At 37.8% G+C, this 21,418-nt stretch overlaps 1 protein-coding gene across 2 annotated transcripts; it reads left to right on the top strand.

The window, feature by feature from the left end:
* Positions 1 to 890: 890 nt before the first annotated feature.
* Positions 891 to 19,968, top strand: LOC135712049 (deformed epidermal autoregulatory factor 1-like). 2 transcript variants are annotated; one of them, XM_065235028.1, is made up of 5 exons: positions 891 to 1,360; positions 10,280 to 10,925; positions 10,989 to 11,561; positions 11,700 to 11,932; positions 19,306 to 19,968. In XM_065235028.1, exons 1-5 carry the CDS (start codon positions 1,292 to 1,294, stop codon positions 19,474 to 19,476), a joined length of 1,692 nt encoding a protein of 563 aa, XP_065091100.1. In that variant the 5' UTR covers positions 891 to 1,291; the 3' UTR covers positions 19,477 to 19,968. The 2 variants fall into 2 exon arrangements, with proteins under 2 accessions (XP_065091100.1, XP_065091099.1); XM_065235027.1 differs by lacking the exon at positions 891 to 1,360 and adding an exon at positions 1,367 to 1,466.
* Positions 19,969 to 21,418: the final 1,450 nt, after the last annotated feature.

The raw sequence follows: 21,418 nt of genomic DNA, 5'->3' as shown, positions 1-21,418 counted from the left end.
CAAACCGATTTTTGATACCATTCTGTAGCACTGGTAATTAGCTACCAGTCGTATAGGAATGTTCCGCATTATCGATAAAAATCATTAAAAATAACTTGATTTTAAAAACGGCCGATCCACGAAATTTTTCCAATCATTCATGCTAAAACGGCCTAACCTCGGGCCTAACATATATTTTTTTCGTTCGATGAGGTTCCATTCATAAGCCTAGCGACGTAGAAGGGCCGATGATTGAAAAATTTCAAATCAAAGCTAGGCCCTACTGCTTGAGGCAGGGCCGATGATTTATTTGACGTTAAGAAAAGGCTTAGCAAAGGGCCTACAATTTATGATGACAAGCACAACGGCTTAACAAAAAGGGCCTAACCATTTAAAGATTCACAAAAAGGCTTATTACTGTGATATTAAATTTTTATCGATTTTCATGTATTTTTGAAAACGTTTCGCATGTTTTGGATGTTGTGTACTGAGATATAGTTACTATTGTTATTGTGAACACTATAAATGCCTAAAATACTTCAATTTATTTATATAGGAATTAAATACTGGCGGAAAAATTTACAATTAATTTTCTGGATTGTTTACATTTTGGACATAGGCCCTTTTCAAATGTTACGCGAGAAATATGTTTGTGAATTTTATACAGCAACCTCTGCATCTTCATAATAGGACATAAGCATACTTTATGAATGAAAAATGACATCGACCAAAACAAACGTAAAAATCCAACACGATTGCTTATTGGCCGCCACACTCACCACTACAAACAGTACCGTTGGAGTCCTTCAGCAAACACCATTAGCAACTAACAGTACTTCTGGCAACGCTGGCTCGGAGAGTGTGCCGTTGCACTGCTACAATTTTTTTCTCCTTCACCATCAGTTAGTAGTCATCCATCGTCTTCGTGCAAAGCGCCGTACAAAGAAAAGGCACATTCGCGCAGCAAGTTTCATAGCGGACTACCTCTATCATCTATAGAGTCAAAATTCGGGTCGTCGAGGCGAACCGCGTACACATTCTCGTTTCAGTCGTGTCAAGAAAGTAGTGAGCTTTTTCCTGTACGTATACGTATTTTTTTTGCCTCCATCCAATTCTCGTCCATCGGTCGGTCGTTCAATAGCCGTCGTCGTCGTCGTCGTCATCATCATCGTCGTCGTCGTCGCCTCGTCGGTGTGTAGTGAACAAATTTTACGGAGGTATTTTGTCCGCGCGCTCCGCGATCGGGAAGCTAATAAGTTTCCGCTAGCAATAGCAACAAAACTCCGCTCGCGTTCCCGAAACCCGAAAAAAGATGGATTCGGACATTCCGGAACTTTCCGACGAAGCCGAAGAACATGTCAAACTCGAAAATGGCGATGAGGTAATCAATGCACGAGCGCCAGCAGGCTACATCCGAAAGAAAAGGAAAAACTGCGCTGCCATCGCTCGGCTGTCACTTTCGGAGGCCTGCCGCGGAAAATCTACTAGTGATTGACGGAAAATGGTGTCTAGTGATGGGGAAATGGGATTTCCGAAGGATCTGCGAAGATCAGAGATCGATGTTTTGTGCAATTTGCGTGTGTGTATTGGGACATCATAGCCATCATCGGAAAGAAGAAAAAGTTGAACGTGGAAAAATGGTGCCCCGTATATCGGGTCCAGTTGAGAGTGTATTCGTGTGGGTGAAAAAGCATCCAAACGAGGATCGTTTCGGAATCGCAACACGACGAACATTCCATCAATGAGGGCCCCATTCGGGAACGACGACCAGGGCTGCCAGATGGAGTGATTTCATGGAAAGCTCAAAAGTTTTGGTCGACCCTATTGATAACAAATTTAAAGCATTAGGTAGATTTGGTTTACTTCAGTCTTCTAATAATCTAAAGTGATCCTTGCAGTGGTGGATAATTAATTGCAAGGCATGGCGTTCTTAAAATCAAACGGTCGATACTTTTTCATCAATATTTTTTTTATTTAATGAAAAAATTTCGTTCGTTAATGTACAAGTTGCTGTAAACAAACATAGTGATAATTGAAAATTATAAGAGTTATGATGAGCGCATTTATCTTGTTATGCACTTGTATTTATACAATTATTGCAATAATAGCACAGGTAATCATAATTTTCCGGTCCGTCCAATGTTTGCCAATCCATCATTACATCAGCTTCTTCGTGTGCTCTTTATTCCTTTCAATTGAATACTATAGAATTCGAGTGAGCAACTATTGAAATACTTGATTTTATTCATAAACTTTTTATATAAATTTTGGTTGATAAAATTGTAAAGTAGATAGGATCTGGAAAACAGAAGTGAACTTATTCCTATTTTCGAGAGAAATGGTATTTTCATGTTCTTGTTGCGAATTTCCGTGGTTTACGAGTCTATGAAATCTCCAGTTTTTATTAAGCATAAACTAAGTCGATAGTTTTTTAGAGGATGTACTGCCCTTCTTTTTTCCCCCGTGTAAATAATAGTCCATATACATTTTTTAGAAATCACGGATGAACTTTTGTTCATCTACTGAAAAAAAATGACACAACATCGGGACCCTGTTTACTAAAAATGAGCGCATGAATAATGCTCGCGTAACATTTGAAAAGGGTCTATCAACTATTGTAAACAACTTGCTAGGTCCTTTTCACGAGAACCGAAGTACGCCCACGCAAACCAAGAGCATTATCGGGAAGGAAAGTATTTCCCTTACCCGATGGTGTTGTTAGTTTGCGTGGTCGTATTCGGTTCGCGCGAAAAAGGCTTAACACGTTTTTTGTACATAAGTTGATAGGCCCGTTTCAAACATTACGCGAATATTATTCATGTGTTCATTTTTAGTAAACAGTAAAGCTGTTACGTCATTTTTTTACTAGATGAACAAAAGTTCACCCGTGCACTCGTCTATTAGGACCGTAGACACTTGCCAATAAAATTTTCTATTAATCAAAAAATAATTTCATATGCATATTTTTGAACAGGCCAGAAATTTTAGATATCAACTTATTACAAAGCAGTAGCGGTTTTAGAACAGTATTGGCAAGCGATACTAATGTATTCGAATGTCTAATGAGATGTGAAATCTGCAATATAAAAAATCATTTTCTTTTCGTGCACACTAACACAACAGAATTACATTTTGACATAATTTTATTCTTTGTTGGCCTGAGCGAAAATAGTTCTGAAGTACATTTTGACAGACTAGTAATGATTTTATTCTTTTCAGACATGCACTGTAACTGGAAAATACCCATTAATGGGTGAAAAAGTGCCAATTTCGATGCAAAGTAATCTGTTTACTCATTTAATGGGTAGTCCCAGTCTCCCTCGAAAATGCTTTCTTTGTAGTCATTATTGGGTATTTTGCGGTTACCGTGTAGTGCTGGCCGACATTGCTGTTTATGAGGCTCCGTTCTGCGGTCATTTCATTGCTCGTGGACATGATGCTCGGCAAGCTCTCCTGAGATCTCCTTGCGGATCCAAAGTTTTAGAATAAATTAGTTTCTCATTAGTTTTTAATCGTTTCAAAATAATTATCACCTGGTCCGAGGGGCACGCAATACAAAGAACCGGTGCATGAAGTTAAAATACAATCAAAAGTACTTAAAGTAATTAATGCGGTTTGAAGCAGTACTGACGGTAATTAAAATTATCTATCCGATAATTATGTAATTAAAAGTATTGAAAATGTAATTTATGTACTTTAATTACGAAATTTTAACTGTAATCAATAGAGTTAAAAAGTAGTTAATGTTCTACATTGTGTAATTAATGTAAATAAAGCAGTAGTTAATAGAATTAATTTAATTTCAGCCGTTGCCTGCGTTGGAGTTAAAGGATATTGCGTGCCCCTAGACCTGGTCTTTTATTAAGTGTAACCAGCCTAACCAACATCAGGTCTCCCGTGAAACAATACACAGTCAACACTCCCTGATTCCCTAAATAATGGGAACAAAACGGACTAAAATCTATTTCTAATGCTGTGCATTTTGCCTACAATGAAACAAAATATAATATATTACACTAAACGTTCGCTAACTGAAATGTACTATTTGAAATTGGTATATGGTAGCCAAATGCTGATCTCTGTCAAAAATTGCGTCAATCAGCACAGGCAAATTTTACTTATTGGGCTCTAGTGGATAGTTGGTAAACGATTTTAATGATTGTCGAACGTTTAGTGTATATATAACATATAGGTAGAATCAAATGCCGTAACTTAATTTATTTGTGATACCTACTGTAAAAATTAAGCATACAGCCAGGTACATATGTAGTCCAATTGGTCGTGGTCTATCGTTTCTATCTATTACCAAGCGGACATTTAATTTTATTATTTGTTTTGCTTGTAGACACGACCCGGCTTCTTGCATTCATTCTGCCCGGAAAAAATAGCCATGCAATTACCATAAAATAAAATTCAATTACAACTAATTCTATTTCCAACAACCGATCTTATTGTACGTATAACATACAAGTAAAATTAGCATATTGTTATAATAATAGGTCTACAGTACGTCCCATATAGTAAGAATTTTCAAAAATAGAAAAACAATACCATTAATGCTAAAGTTTGTTCGGAAAAAAGTACTTTTGTCTATGGTTAAGATACATCAGATACAACGCCCTTGTTCTATTGTAGATTTCTCTATTGACCATAGATTCTATTGTGGTAATATTAAATTGTATGGTTATTATATCGTTGTGGAAAATTCTTCGCTGCACACAGCGTAAATATTTACGTTTTTTTGAAAAAAAAACAGGTTATCATGACAAACCCTGGACGCACTAGCTCTCATTTTTTTCATTCGCGTTGTTTCAAAGATCAAAAAGTTATCATTACCTGATGTCGTTTTCGTTTTTGCTACACTACACCGGTGTAGAGCAAGCAGTAATAAGCGCGAGTCATTGACAGCTCATCATCATTTGATTATAAACAAAGGTGCAACTGATAGCTACACCCTTTTTTTCGGTGTTCGGCGGTGTAGCTACATCGCAAAAACGAAAACGACATGAGATTTTTAATGATGTAAATATTTACACGTCGTGCATTGAAGAATACGATTTATTGTTAGTACAATAAATTCTATTGTATGGTAACAATACATATCATTGTATTGCTGATTGCATCTGAAACTGGACTGTCCCAAAAATGCAAAAAGTGTGATAAAAGTGCACGTTTCCGTCAAATCGGTTTTGATCACGGGACTAACATCAAATGTTTCCACTATGGGATTTCACAAATTTGACAGTACCCTCTTAACTGGTCTATAAATTTATAGCCCATAACAAACTTGAACAACACATACGAACTTTGTGACTGTATTGCATATTTTAGAGCTGTCGCTTACACCGCATGTGTTTGTATTGCGTTGGGTATATGTGTGTGAGTGATAAATAGCAGACAACAGAAAAATGCTGGCTTAGCAGTCCCTTGGTTTTGATGTCTTCGGAGCACTTATTGCTTGCATCATAAGGAATAAGTGCACCAAAGACACCAAGACGATTAAAAGTAAACTTGCAACGCGCTTATTAGTCCAATTTGGTGTGAAACGCGCAATACCTCTGTGGTACTTTTTCACGGATTAGCTCGGTTGACCTAAAATGTATATCATAAATAAAGTGGTCAACCCTTTGGCTTCTCTGACACCGTTCTTGGCAGCACTGCGCAATCAGTCCGAACGCCATATTTGATTTTCGTATCGCTCGCTCGCTCTGTTGCTTTTCGCTGTCGTCCACGACGTCGATAGCGAAGACGACGACGATGGCATGGCTGCGACCACGATTGCCAGCGCTCACTCACTCGCCCATTCGACTTGCTCGCTCGTTGCTCTGAATAGCTGTCTATCGGTAAATCCGGTGCGTGTGTGCGAGAGCGCAGTGGGGCGAGTTCGCACGACCAAAATGTTATGATGGGAGAATTCGAGGAAGCTTTTATTGTATGTTGCGCCGCGAAATACGTGGATATGTGTTGGATAACACGAGACGAAGGCCGTGATCTTTCGTTCTTCGAGACACGGGGAGTCGATGATGAACGAATATTTTTCAAAGTATTTTTGTTTACGTTTTTTATAGTGACTTTGTTCGGGTTCTCGCGACTGCTACTACTTCTGTTTGCCATTGCCACCACAACATAACATTGTTCCCGACACCATGCCTGGTGCTAGTACGCAAATAAACAAACCGAAGTACTGAAGAGATTCGGCTCAACGAGGAGTCGTCCGTTTAGTCGCTAGCGTCCAATAGGATTTCTGTTTACATTTTTTAAATCCTGCTTTCAGTTGCCAGCAGCTGTGGTCTTCGTCACACGTGAATCTTTAAAAAGGTTAGTTTCCTTTTCGATAAGGTCATAATCAGTCGATAGTGGCACACTTATTACAGTGTTGTCTTGTTTGATTCGCTTCGTCTCTGTTTAAGTGTTGTTATTTCCAATGCGATCTACATTTTCATTTCATGCCTGTGTCTTGCCTGCCACCATGTGTATGAGTGTCGTAAAAGAAGCCAGAAACAAGCCGCCAGTACACGTAGCGTAAATGCAATGTGTCGAGAAATCGAAGGCACAAACCAAGGCAGTTGACTTAATTTTAAAACTAATTTGCATATGCACCGAAATAGACATCTGAATCAAGCGAGAAACAAAAAGAAGTTTGCCTAGCCAGGGGCAACAAATTCACTTTCGATCAAAGCACTACATATTCTCAGCTAGGTACAGCTCAGCTATAGTTGTGAGCTGCAGCAGCAGTAGCAACTAGATGCATTCATTGTAAATCCTTGAAAATGAAAGTATAGAGCAAAAAATAAATGCAAAAAAGCCCATGAGCTGACTCTGGTTAACACTCAGAAACAGAGTGAGAGAGAATAGAAAATGCTACCTTGTTACGCGTGTAGGTTATTGCTGTTAAATAACCCAAAAAGTTTGCAGTGTATACGATGCCGGTTATTCAACTCTCAAGCTTGAAGATTGGATGGAAGTGGAAACCATGCCACATCTCGAATAAGGTGTAGACAATCGAAACACTTGAAATGAACCTGTTATTAGTGATGTAAATGCAATTTTAAATGCAGCATTGAACACAATAAGGCTTTCTGCCTTTCAGTGTAGTACTATTTTTTTAGATTTATTTTATATTATTATATTATTCACACTTACAAAAGTTGTAAATTAATCTACAAAAGCAATAATAGAATATCAAGAACTTTATTGTTGAAGAAAGTGGCTGGGTCAGGATTTTGACATTTCCCCGGATTCCAGCATCCCGGGAAATAAACTTTTAGATCCCTTTTACTTCTTTTAAAATGCATATCTGAAAGAAGGATTTGACCCTTTTATAGTGATTAGTGTCTCATGAATCTCATCTCTTTCCCTTCGTTTACTTATTAATTTTTTACTTATAATGCTACAATCTGTCGTTACGTTGAATAATGTTTAAAAACCTACATATAAACTTGTTCGTTCTCGTTCTCGCTAGCGTTTAATAATTATTCTCGTTTACCGATTATTGATTTATCGGAAATATTGCTCAATGTTTTCGCGTAACATTCGAAAAAGGCATATCATCTTTTGTAAACAAAACGTGTAATACTATTTTCTCGTGAACCGAAGTACACCCACGCAAACCAATAAAACTATTGGGAAGGGGAGAATTTGAACAATCGGGTAACTGTAAAAGTCTTAGGAAAAATCACTCAAATCTAGCAGATAACCTGCCAAATGGATAATTTCTTAATAAATCCTAAATTTTATCCCAATGAACTTCTTCTTCTGTATTTCAAAATTATTGCTTATCGCATATTAATAGCTTAGATCGTGCTCTCAACTTAGTGTTCTAGATGCACTTCCACAGTTATTAATCGAGAGTTTTCGATGCCTGTACCAGTTTTGCATTAGTGTAATTGTGTGACAAGTACAATCATGCTCATACTCTCCCGGACCAGGAATCGAACCCAGCCACCTACAGCATGGTCTTGCTTTGTAGCTGCGCCTCTACCGACTGAGCTAAGGGAGGCTTCTAACTATCCTCAAAAATTTAGATGGTGTTTGGAATATCAATTCAAGCATTTTCATTATTATTATTTTTATCATCACTGCAGTCCCAGGGTGGCCGGTGAACCGGGAATTTAAAGACTAACCGGAAAAATCCCGCAATCTCGACAGGAGAGCCGGGAAAAATCAATAAACCTTAGAATATGGGTAAATTTTTACGTCAGAGTATCAGAATCAATTGCCTTGTTCTCGGTAAATCGGTATTTTTATCTATTTTTGAACTTCATCCCCATAAACAATTAAGGCCAAAAATGATACCGAATTTCTGTTTATGATACCTATAAATATCGATTTACTCCTAAGGGCACTTTTCTCCCAATCGTTCTTTCGAAATGCACATGTTTATTGAAGGTCAGATCATCAAATTGTTTATGGCTGAGGCATTTCCAAGGCTGAACCCTAAACCCTAAAGACAATTTTCTAAAAAACGATTGCATGCTATAACTATCATTTCACAATCAATTTGGAACATAATAATTGTAAGAAACTGGATAGTAGATCACTTAATATAATCAAATTAAATAAGAATTAACTTCACGACTCAGATCTAATATACATGATTATATCAACTTACGGATCCATACAACTTTTGCTTGAAGTTGTTCCAAGTTTTATACCGTGCGACAGAAATCAGTATGTTAATGCTCAGTTCCAGGGAGTTTCTTTAAATTCATTCTAGATTTTTCTAGGAATTTTTCACAGGATTTCTTTGGATTTCGTTAGGATTTTTTCTCATAATTCTTAAGGAAATATTTAAAAAATTCCCATTGAATTGTTAATTCTTATTAAAAAGTCTTATAACAAACCTTTAACGTGAAGGTAAAATAAATTGCCAGCGTTCACGTCGCAAAAAATATCCTTGTTTTATAAATATCAATGGATGCACCGATATAGAACTGGCCGAGTAGCTGGCAATCTCTTCTACACCCTTGGTTTTCAATAAAAAATAAACATGACATCACATAAACTAGACCATAAGCAAAACAGGAGACAGCAAATCCTCAGCATTATATCAGGCATAACATTTGATAACGGCACAAAAGCATTTGTAAACAAACTTTCTAAGGCCTTTTTCACGCGAAGCAAAATACGCCCACGCAAACCGATACCACTTTCGGAAAGGTGGAAAGTTGCCCCTATCCGATGATGTTGTTGGTTTGCGCGGGCGTACTTTGGTTCGCGATTAAAGGGCCTTAGAAAGTTTGTTTACAAATGCTTTTGTGCCGTTATCAAATGTTATGCCTGATATTCAATTTAGTTTACATCCCCGGGTGGGACAACGAATAACAACTTACGGACACTGTTGCCATCTACCCTGATTGTGTTTTCACCCAATACATTTTTTTTAGTGTTAGTCTTAGTGTTAGTGTATGGTGAAGTCGGAAAGATTTATCTGAAGTTTGTTTTCATCTCCTAGAAATACATATGAATGCAGGATTTCCTCACCCAAATAATCAAAAAGTGCCATATATTTAAATTTTGAGACGTTTATTCATCTAGTCCTACGTAGGCGTCGCTAAACACTCGTTAATATCTGCTTTGTTTTCGGCGCCTCTAATGTCGTTTTCGTTTTTGCGGTGTAGCTGCACCGGTGCTACACTGCCGTACACCGAAATAATTTAAGGTGTAGATATAGGATGCACCTTTGTTTACAAACAAATGATGTTGAGCTGTCAAAGACTCGTGCTTATTCCTGCTTACACTACACCGGTGCTACACCGCAAAAACGAAAACGACATAAGCAAACACCCACTACTTGCCATCCAACGTACTCACGTTCACCGCAACAACGTTCGTTCACGTATATCTCCGGAAAGGTAAATGTCTATTAGTTAGACGTTATTTCTGTTCTCTTTATCGAAACTGGTAACTGGTGACAGGCACTAAGATACTATATGGCCAGTGACGTTGACAAATTTTCCAACCCGAAAATATCCTTGGCAAGACAGGACGATCCCATTAAATTACTTACGTATAATCAATTCCAACGTGTTGCAGAATGTTTGTTGTAGAATGATGTTATATCTTATGATCTACGTGGCGTGGCACATTCTGAATAATGTAGAATTATGTGATGTCCAAACAAACACACACGCTTAATACAAAACTTAAATCTCTAGTCTGTGGACACTTCAAATCGCGATAATAATTCATAAAATTTAAACATGGATCACGATACCAAAAGTAGACGTCTACGGCGGCAGGCCAAGCAGCAAAACATATTGACCATCAACGCTAACAATCCATAATTTACCCATCGCAGGTAGCATTACCACCCCGTACTCGTCTCGTTACCACAGCCGATGTCCAGTCGGGAAATACGGTCGTCCAAGTGCCGGTATCGCTACCGGTCGGGACGCTCATCGGTGGCACTACCTTCAATGTGCTCACCCCGGACCAGATACAACATTTCAAACCGATGATCTGCGTGGATAACAACGGTTTCGTATCGGGCAGTACCGTTGTAGGAGATCTGAGCGGTGATCTCAAGCCAACGCATATCGTAATCCAACAGCAAGGAACGGACCAACAGCAACAGGTAATACACGATGAACAGACACTTCTGGACCAAGTTCAACATCAGTCACAGCAGCAAGAATACCGTCTAGAGAGCAGCGTCATCGACAGACTAAATAATCTTGACATTCTACCGGTACGCTGCAAAACAACAACGGGAGATTTATACAAAAGTCGGCTGGGTTCCGGTGGCCGTGGCAAATGTATAAAGCATAAGGATGGCTGGTATACTCCTAGCGAGTTTGAGAATATATGTGGTCGGGGCTCAAGTAAAGACTGGAAGCGGTCCATTCGTTACGGTGGACGCAGTTTGCAGGCGTTGATCGATGAAGGAATCCTAACGCCTCACGCCACAAGCTGTACCTGCTCAGCCTGTTGTGATGATGAATCAGGTTAACTTCATACTGTTTTCTTTGACCTTATTGTCTCAATTAATATACTATGTTCTTTTATAGCTGCCTCTGGACCGGTACGATTGTTTACACCCTACAAGCGGAGGCGGCGAAATCAAATAGAACCCGAGCAACCGGAGAAAAAGAAGAGAATTATTGTAAATAACAACACAAACACTAGTAATAACAACATCCACATCAATAACATTAGCAACAGCGCCATCAGCAACACGAGTACTACAACAACCGCCGTAAACCACCAGAATACCACCGTTAGTCATACGGTACAGCAACAGCAGCAGCAACAACAACAACAACAACAGCAACAGCAAGTGCAACAACAGGTCCAGCAGCAACAGGTTCAACAACAGCAGCAGCAGCAGCAACAACAACAACAACAGGTTCAACAGCATCAAGTACAGCAACAAATTCATCAAGCAGCAGCCACTATCAATGCAACACCGATAATCACCAACAATACCAGCACCACAACTACGACCACAACGGTGAAGGTGGTCCAACAGGAACAGCAAGAGATTGAAAATGAGCTCGCGATCACCACCAAAGAGGAACCATGGCAAACCCTAACCGAAGGAATAGAGAGTGCCACAGAATACGTCGACCAATCGACTCAGTGTAAGTTTACGCCCTGTAGCAGGTAAAGGCCGCAGAGCATGATGAATAATCATATCAACAGTCTTAATAGCTGACATTTCCTACGTCACATGCACGCCACATGGTCTCCTATTCTAATCAACTTTATTTCCCTTGTAGTAATTACGGAAACGAATCTACCATTCGAGAAGCTGAAAGCACTTTGCTCCCAAGTGTCCAAGGCGATGCAGGAAATGAATAAATGCCTGGCAGAAGTTCATGATGTGCACGATCGCCAGTTGGAACGGTTACAGCGTGAACGGGACGCTGCAATCCTGACTGTGACGCAACTGGAAGAGCAGAACAACATCAGTAGTCAATTACCACCCGGTTCGGTTCATGCCAACAAAAAGGTAATTATTCAGTTTATCAATCGATAAGTTATAATAGGTAAGCGACTACCTTCTGTTTAAACCTTTATATTCGCAACACTGCAAAACGTTTGCATTCTTACTATCTTCTGAAAACCACATGTTACATATTTTCGGATGTCTGATATTAGCTTGCTCTGCATTTCTAAAACAATTGAGTAAACATTTTTGTTGAAAGATTAATATTTTTAATTTTGCAAAATAACGTGTGGTGCCCGTTTACCGCTCACTTTAGAGCAAAATTACGTTTACAACGTTAGAATAACTCAAGTCTGTTTTTACGTGATTTTGATTTTTTTTTTATTTTGCCCTCATGGCCCCCAGGTAGGGGGAGGAGGGGCATAGTGAACATCCCGCAGTTTGGTCCTGGATCTCTAGCTGCATGAAACAAATCAACTGGTAGTAGGTTCAATATCATTATGATATTGATCCTACTACCAATTAATTTGTACCTAACGACCGGAAGTCCAAGCTGGTGCACGGGATGCTCACTATGCCCCTCTTACCCCTACGGCATTTTCAATACCACCGGAGTTTCTTGTGATTTTTTGAAACAAGTTGGTTGAAAATTGAAAACACACGATCAAAAATAAAACAGAAATGAGTGTATTGCGAATATTTTTACACCTTTTACGTTGTTTTTCCATTTTACAGGTAAACAATTATTCTACTAAAACGTTCGTCAATCAATTTAGAATATTTTTAAGTTATCTTGAAGTTGAAGCACCGACGAAGTTGAAGGTCATTTCATAAGCATACGGGAAACATATAAAACATCCAAAAAATGCTATCAATAAATGTGCTGCTCATTCCATAATGGAAATACAACTCGTAATTGAAGGAACTATCGAGTTATGAAATTCATAATTCATTTTTTCTATGGTAACTCGATATCGAGTTGTTGAGAGTGGGCCGTATTTAATTTTTGTAATTTCGACATTTTTCAACCATTTAAGGGGCCGTCCTTATGCCACTTAGGGGGCATCCTAAATTAGTGAATTAGTCTGTTAAATGTATATTTGAAACTTGTTTAGTGAACTTTTTCAGCAAGTTTTGAATAAAATGAGTGGTGAATAGAGGTTTAGCGGTGAACAGACAAGACCATACTTAGGGGAAAGTGGGGCAATGTGGTCACCCGCATAAAAACCAACTTATTGAACATATTTTACAAAAAATATGTTGCAGGCTTAATGCTTGGCTTGCCTACTTCAACTATCCATTTCATTTCAGGTGTTTCCTTGTAGAGTCAATTTTCCAATAACACCTCGCAATTTCAAGAGCACACAACTCAAGATCTACGAGGTTTATACATCTGCAAATTTCAGACAATGCTTGCTTCTCCGCAGCAAACAATAAGTAGTAGTTTAAGCTACGTACATTCACAGAAACCTTAATATTTAACACGCAAAAGGACGCTACAGGAAATCACCTTAAGTCTAACAAAATACTTTTCTCTAGAGCAAATATTCGAAAATTGTTGGACTAGCTCAAAATGTCAAAACTGTTATAAGATTTATGAATCAGAAAATAAGGTCTATCAGTAGTTTCTTATTACTTATCGTTGATATTCCTTAGGCTTCTTTATAAATTATCATTGGTTTCTTATATGACACGATGTTTTTCTCAATTTTAATAAACATTAAAGATTGTTTTAACAAAATATTACTTAAGTTCATTCGGGGCAATATGAGCACAACTGATATTTCAACTTAAATTCTTCAGTTTTGCATTATTCCTTTCATAAAAATCCATCATTCACAAGACTGAAAAAATATATCCTTAAATAGGCAGTATTTTCGAAATTTAATTTATTCTACAGAAAATAGTTTTCTGTTAAATCTTTTATGCTAAAACTGTTAATTGTTGACCCTTCATAAAACCTCAAGAGTTGTTTATAAGAAGGTCGCTCATACCACCCCAACAGGGTGCTCATTTTACCAAAACGGTTTAATTACAGTTACAAAACGAACATTTTTTAAATCTTCTTGCTTAAGATTCAAAAGTTTACTTTTAATATTCAATTTGTATCTTCTTCTTCGCATTTCAAGCTTATTGCATGCTCTCAACTTAGTGTTCTAGATGCACTTCCACAGTTATTAATTGAGAGCTTTCGATGCCTGTACCATTATGCATTAGTATAATTCTGAGGCAAGTACAATCTTTATTGCCCAGGGAAGTCGAGAAATTTTCCAACCCGAAAAATTCCTAGACCGGACCGGGAATCGAACCCAGCCACCTCCAGCATGGTCTTGCTTTGTAGCAGCGCCTTCACCGACTGAGCTAAGGGAGGCCCAATTTGAATTCATGATGTAAATAGGGTTTGAAACTATCCATTTGGTTAAGGGGGTAGTACACTTTAAACGTCCAAAAAGTAAGGCATTTTCGTTAATTTGTTTAAGCAATAAAACACTCAGGGAGGGCAAATATGTTATAACCCATTTATTAGTCATCCTTCAAACTACAATTTGTATTTTTTTGAACTCGATTGGCGTCTCCCCGTGGCCGGTGCACCAGGAAAATACTCCTTTCCATGTGATCCTGGAACATAAATCGAACAAAAATCCTGATTAGTAATGAAATTTGGGTTAGAAATACGTATTCCGATTTTTCTTTAAATTAATTTTTTCAAAAGTTGTAGCCTTAGGAAAAAAAAGTCCATTTTTTCACCCTAAAAATGCTTACAAAATCGTGGATTAAAAATCCATCGAAAATGTGGATACGTATTTCTAAGCAGAATTTAATTCTGAACAAGAAAACCTAGGCGATATCCAAATTTGATGATAACTGGTTACTCTCCCACGCCAGTTTGAAAAACCCCGTTTCGAGATAAACGCATTTAAAGATAAAATTGCTCTCTCAGCGCGCCGGTACATGTTTTAGGAAATCGCTTCGTAAAGCGGTAAGGAATATTCTGGCGGACTTGGAGTCTTTTCTAAATTAAAGGATACATCCCAAGAAACATTTTAACGCAAAAAAAAATGCATTTTTTTTTTTGAAAAATCAAAGTGTACTCCCTTCTTAATATGGAAAAACTAGGTTTTGTGTGTCCAGTCCGCATCGTCCTCTCTTGGCGCGTGGATCTATTTGCTTTTTGCTGAAGGAAGTGTTACGGTGTTACTGCTACCTAAAGTTACAACAAATTTAGATAGCACTTTTCAGCGCTCAAAATTACCTGCAAATTTTCTATTTTGTTTGGACTCTACCCGATATAATCCTGCTTGGACATCGATTTTGAAATTTCCTCTTCGATCCCTCGGATTCTTATAATAATCTGCTTGGAAATCGATTCTTCTGGCGCCATGGCACCTAAACCCAAAAGAAAGGGGCAATCTCTTGATCCCTCTTCTGATGAAATGTATTTGAACAATCAATTTGATATGATCACGGATGATGAGAATGATCCATCATCCAAGCAAAATTCCATTAAACATTCCCGGTGCCAAGAAGGCAAAGGTCCCCCCTATTATGATAACCGCTTCTGATTTCCATGATCTTCGCACGGAACTTTTGACCTTCGTTAAATTCAAGATATCTCTCCAAATCGGTCGTCGGGGTGAATGTCGTTTATTGAATGATAACTTTGAAGGATCCAAACGTCTTCTCAAGTATCTCAAGTATACTGAGAAGCAACACCAATTTTTCACTTACGACTCTAAAACAGGTTGTCTTTTTTTTTTTTTTCCTTTGGTTTGTTTTTCCGTCGATCTTGTTTTCCGTGCTGAGCACCAATGCTACCGACGTGCCAGGAAAGCAGCTCCCACACCTGGACCCTACCTATCGACCCATCAACTCATGAACCGGGGACCAACGGCTTTACTTCCCTTCCGAAGGAAGGCGTGATCAGCGATGTTATGCCTCAGAACATCCCGGCGGCGCTGACTGGGATTGAACCCAGGCCTGCTGGGGTGAGAGGTAATCACGCTTACCACTACACCACCGGCGCCGTTTAAGGTTGTCTTGAAAGCAGTGGCGTCGCGTAACCTCACTTTTTACCTGTGCACCAACTTTCAAAACCAGATTTACTGCCATATTCATACTCGAATCGGTTGAAAAACACACTTAATCTTCTAGTTAACTCGATATCTATCCATTACAAGCAATATTTTGACAATTGTTTATGTTTTGAGAGTTGGTCCACAGGTAGATTGAGGTTAAGGCGACGCCAATGCTTGAAAGGTCTGCCCAATGGTGAATTCTTGGATCAGATCAAAGATGATTTGGCAAAATTACTTGGAGTTGCGCCAATCCAAGTAATCACCCCGTAACGTGGGTAGATCACCTTTCCGTTGTACGTTACGGGATGTAAGATCTACCACCGATTCCTAGTCATGTCTACTTCAAACTAGGGGAACCGGATTTTTCAGTGATCAAAGGAACGCATCTTAGTCCTTGTTACTTTTTATGGCTTGTTGATAGTGACAAGACTCGGCTTTGTCCACCGAAGGTGATCTTGAAACAAGGAACAAATGAGTTAGTTAGTCTTCATCTATGTGATTCCTAATCTTCTATTCGTTGTTCCCTAGTTTGAAGTGGTTAAGACTAGGGTTCTGATGCATGGTCATTATCGGTGCCATTTTGTTGCTAAGGAATCCAATTTTGACTAACAAAGGAGCGCGCTGGGTGTTTCAACACTCCGAAGGGTATAAATAGCGGGACCTTTCAATTAGAGTCGGATCCTTGCGATAAATGCAAGAATGACAACTGTAAAAAATCGAATACTTCATCATTTCTCAATAGTGATGAAGTAATACGACATGCACTAAACTAAGGACACGGTATACACTACAATAGATCAAATTACTGGTCGCAGTGGTGTTAGGTCCCGATTAGAGGAAAAAAAAAGTAATCAAAATGAAAATCAAATCCCGTCCTGGTGATTCGCGCATTTTATTTAGTTCACTTTAAGTCTAGTAAACTAAACAACCTTAAGGCCTAAGAAAAAGTTAGCCTTCTGCTCCATGTCCGAGTGAAGCGGAAACTTCCAAAACCTCACCCAGTGCCGTAAGCGCCAGTGATAGGGTCACGGAACAAAAAATTGCTACATGCCAGTTAAATGCATGAATTGTGGTGATTCCTCTTACGCAAAGGACGAGGAAGATCCTTATAAATTTAAATGTTCAAATTGTGGTGAAAACTAAAAATCAAATTTTTGGGAATGTAAGACTTGCAAAGCGATCCTACAATCTCGTTCTAAGCAATAGGTAAGAAACGCTCCACGTTCCCGACTACTAATTTCTCTGCTGTTAACAACGGCCAGCGAGGAACAAATTCTACATTCGTACACGTAGGTACAAACAGCTTAAAGACTTAAAATTATTCATCTATACCTTTATCTACATCTATGCTAACAATGTTCAGCAAGTAAATGGAGCTAACTATGCTGGATATTTTGAATTGGAATGCTCGATCTCTTAAAGATAATGAAAACGAGCTATTTAACTCTTTGATAGTTCAAAACGTGCATATCGCCGTTATAACTGAAACGTTTCTTAAACCTGACAATAAGGTTAAAAGGGACGCAAACTATTTCATTTATCGGTTTATGGAGCCGGTGGTGGCGTTGCCATCATTTTTCATAGACGAATCAAACATAAAATTATTTCTTCATTTGAAACCAACTTGACGACTTCAATAGTTGAAGCAAGAGCTGCCTCAGTACCAAAATGCGGGGTTAAATTCTAATCAATTATAATAGACGACGATCTGCAGCTCTTGATCCGTTGGATAAATGTCATTCGATCCTGTCATGAAAGTAATCTGGCGGGATTTGCAAAATTAAAAAGCGATTGTCTGCCCTGAGGAACACAACTTTTGAAAATAATGTTGGATTATCTGAATATGTTCTCTCGGGAAAATATTTTTGGTGATTCCAAGGGGAACGCTTTGAAAACTCTACTTATAATATTCCCACATAAGCCTAGAGCTTCCTTTTTGAAACCTACACTAATAAAAATGTAATGATTATTTTCATGTGTCCCACACATGAAATTTTGCAATGTGATAAACAAATGACATGTGTCGGACACATAGTTCTAATGTGTACACATAAAATTCATGTGAAACCACAGATATTATTCATTTGTCTAATAAACTTAATGTGTACTTCTGAGTGGATTCTGTTTATGTGTGGACACATGAAAATCATGTGGAATTTTAATGGAAATTCGCCAATAAAAATGTTTTATGTTATTTTATGAGTGTAGTAGTAGTCACTATGAACGGAGTTCCAATTTCTTGGTCAAGTCAAGTGAAATATCTTGGATTAGTACTTGACCATTAACTTTTAAAGATCACATGCCAAATGTAACAAATATATAAAATGTTTGTATCCTCGTATAAACAGTGAATACTTACAAACTTTGCCTGAAGAATAAACTTCTAATATTTAAACAAGTTTTAAGACCGGCCATGCTTTATGCTGTGCCAATATGGTCTAGTTGTTGCACGATCAGGAAAAAAGCACTTCAAAGGATTCAGAACAAAGTTCTGAAGATGATTTTGAAGTTGCCTCCCTGGTACAGTACTACCGAAGTACATAGAATTTCGAATGTTAAGACTTTAGAAAAAATCGACAGTGAGCATGCATAAGGGCGTATACAGATCGATTCTCGACATCGATTTTCTCTTTGCATTGCTACAAACAGCTAAGCGAAACAAATTTTCTAGAATTTGTTAAATGCAGAGTTGTAACAGGTTGTTTTAGATTTAGTTTTAGTTTTTAGTTTAAGATAACAATAGTTATACTGACAAAGTGAAACCTGTTTAAAATACTGAATTTCCAAAGCAGAATCATATCACAACACATAAAGCTGGTAAGTTATTGTAGTAGCTGGAGGACCTGCATTAAAATTAATAATTTGAATTTGGAACAAATTTAGAGTTAAAAAAATGTGTTAACGCTTAAGCTTGGTAAGTCTTCACATAGACAAGTGTATATGGGTGGCCAGAGTGGGGATCATTACATTACAATCACAGCTTTTGTTTAAGACGTAATTTTGATTAAAGGAGACGATTTCGTGCTAGTTTTTTTTTAATGTCGAATCATTATCCATTTTTTTTAAATGAGGCATCGGGTCACTTTGACGTTTCTAAATATATTCTGTTTATCTTGCATGCAACATTGTTTGCGACTGAGTGAGCTAGCTGGTTTTGCGTGATAAGCTCGAGATATGTCGTTACTGAGGTCCTACTTTTTGAGGTACAATCTTTGCAAGAAAAACTTATTCAAAAAGCTACGTCTGTTTGTCTGTGTTCATACATTTTGTATGAGAAATTTTCCATTTTTTATAGTGCATACTATACTCTTTGGTCCTTGGTTCCTACTTTATTTTAATCACCATTCATTCCTATTCCAGTGTGCCAACTGCAACCGGGAAGCGCTGGCCGAGTGTTCACTCTGCCGGAGGACGCCGTACTGTTCGACCTTCTGTCAACGAAAAGACTGGATCACGCATCAAAACGAGTGCGTGCGAAGTACGCAGGAAGCGACACATCAGATCATGCTGATAGTAGATGAAACTCAATAACCTTTAATTTTCTAATTGCGACCGGCTCGACGTGGTTAAAGGGAAACGAGGATTGGGTCGATTAAGGCTGCAAAAGTACCTTAAAAGTGAGAGGTATAGAGAATAAGTACTATTCGTCGCAGCTCCGAGAGATCCGCCATCTTCGTTGGTCGCAATAAATCAATGGGCACGTTTGCCGGGCGGCATACTACTATTGAATTGAGGAAATGTTTTATATTTTAATAGCAAAGTCTAGATTTTGTTTTTTTTTTATAAATGTGGAAATCGGACAGAACTGGATTCACTCACGAGGGACTTATCTGTAGAGACCGGAAAACTCTACCCCGTTCACAGTAGATTCTTTTTTTTTTGTTTTCATTTTTATTAGGAAATTGCGCGAAAGTACATATATTTAATGATTAAAGTGTGTATGTAAGACACGAAGAGAAAATTTAGAAGAAACTTTATTTAAAAAACTTCTATCATTTAAATAATAAGAGATGTTAACTCTTATTTCGTTTTATTTATTGTTTTATTTCAGTTATATCACATCACTTTTTTTCAGTTGAGCTTCCATAGCCGCGGTATCTCTGGAAGAAACACTTATTTAAAAAAAGAAATCAGTATCGCTGAAATACCTACCAAACGAAAGCTTAGGGTCACCCATTTCATATGAGACTAATATGGAAATGTTCTGTCGGGGGGTCTACAATTTTTAATTGTTTTTCAGTGTAAATCACGTTTAAAAATTAACTCCCATTGAAGATAAAGAAAAATTATGGAAAATAACCCCCGATACAACATTTTGAATTTAGCCTCAAACGAAACAAGTGCACGTAAGATTTCGTTGGTGGGTATTTAAGCGATACTTATTTTTTTATAATAATGTTATCCTACCAGGGACACCCGTGTAGCATTTATTTTCATTTTAGTGGTTTTAACTAACGTTTAGTAGGTTCAAGTTCGCTTTTAACTACCTATGTTATAGTTGATTGTTATTTTCGCAAATTGTTATGATTAATTATTCGTTGATTTTTTACACCTACATGTTTTATATTTCAAAGTCATTTTGATACTGGACAAAACATGGATAGACATAGCAATTAATCAATAATTACATTTGGTATTGTTTCACTACCGTTGTTCTTATAAATGTCATCGGAGATTACGTATATTATCAATTATTCCCCCAGAAGTTTGAAATCCCTCCTGTAAATAATCAATCAAAATCAATTAGGTAACAGACCACATTCCATAATGGAACACAACTCATACACAAAAACGAACACCTAACACCTTCCTTTCCCTTCCGAAGTGAAAGTAGTCGTCTAGCATTAATTAGTCATCATTGATTGTATGAAATTGAACATTAGATAAATATATTCTCCTGAACCGCTGATAGATGGCAGCAGTAAAGGATTGCGATTAGACAACAAATGTAATTTTCTGCGAACATTGATGGTTTTATAGTGGGATTAAGTAGTACGGTAGAGGCCACACGTCTTTTGCTACAACAAGCATTAAAGAATTGAAAATGAGCTTGCCGCTGAATTGTCATTTATATTGTAGGACGGGATGCTCCTGTGCAACAAATTTACCAAAATCCTTAAAGAAAAAAATATGATTCACCGTGTCTTCAATTAGCTCAAACTAAACACCAATTATGGTTAATCAGCATTAAGAACCAGCACTAGTGTAAACCTGGCGTAAACAACGAACTGAAAAAGTATGACCAGCAGCGCTACGAAACATTCATAAAAATCTTCATGTTAGTGTTACGTGAAAAATCACGTAACTCCTAAAACATCCCGCTTCAATAATTTCTACATGACCAACGTACGATCTACGTATCGTCACTTGAATTTCAAATAAAATTCTGATAAAACATACGTGATTTTCATGTCGACTAGTGTCATGCCAATATTAAGTGTTCAGTATGTACTTATAAACAAATTCAATATAA

The sequence above is a fragment of the Ochlerotatus camptorhynchus genome, unplaced genomic scaffold (genome assembly GCF_037179485.1).
Source record: "Ochlerotatus camptorhynchus isolate MF236.1 unplaced genomic scaffold, CSIRO-AGI_Acam_v1.1 ptg000457l, whole genome shotgun sequence".
In the NCBI taxonomy this organism is placed as follows: domain Eukaryota; kingdom Metazoa; phylum Arthropoda; class Insecta; order Diptera; family Culicidae; genus Ochlerotatus; species Ochlerotatus camptorhynchus.
This window is presented reverse-complemented; position numbering and strand designations above follow the sequence as displayed.

What these genes read in the sequence shown, in the direction of transcription:
- LOC135712049 (XM_065235027.1), top strand. Translation starts at nt 1,368, where the DNA reads ATGCACGAGCGCCAGCAGGCTACATCCGAAAGAAAAGGAAAAACTGCG. An exon ending in CTGCCGCGGAAAATCTACTA is followed by an intron (nt 1,467 to 10,279) that starts GTGATTGACGGA and finishes TACCCATCGCAG; the next exon opens with GTAGCATTACCACCCCGTAC. An exon ending in CTGTTGTGATGATGAATCAG is followed by an intron (nt 10,926 to 10,988) that starts GTTAACTTCATA and finishes GTTCTTTTATAG; the next exon opens with CTGCCTCTGGACCGGTACGA.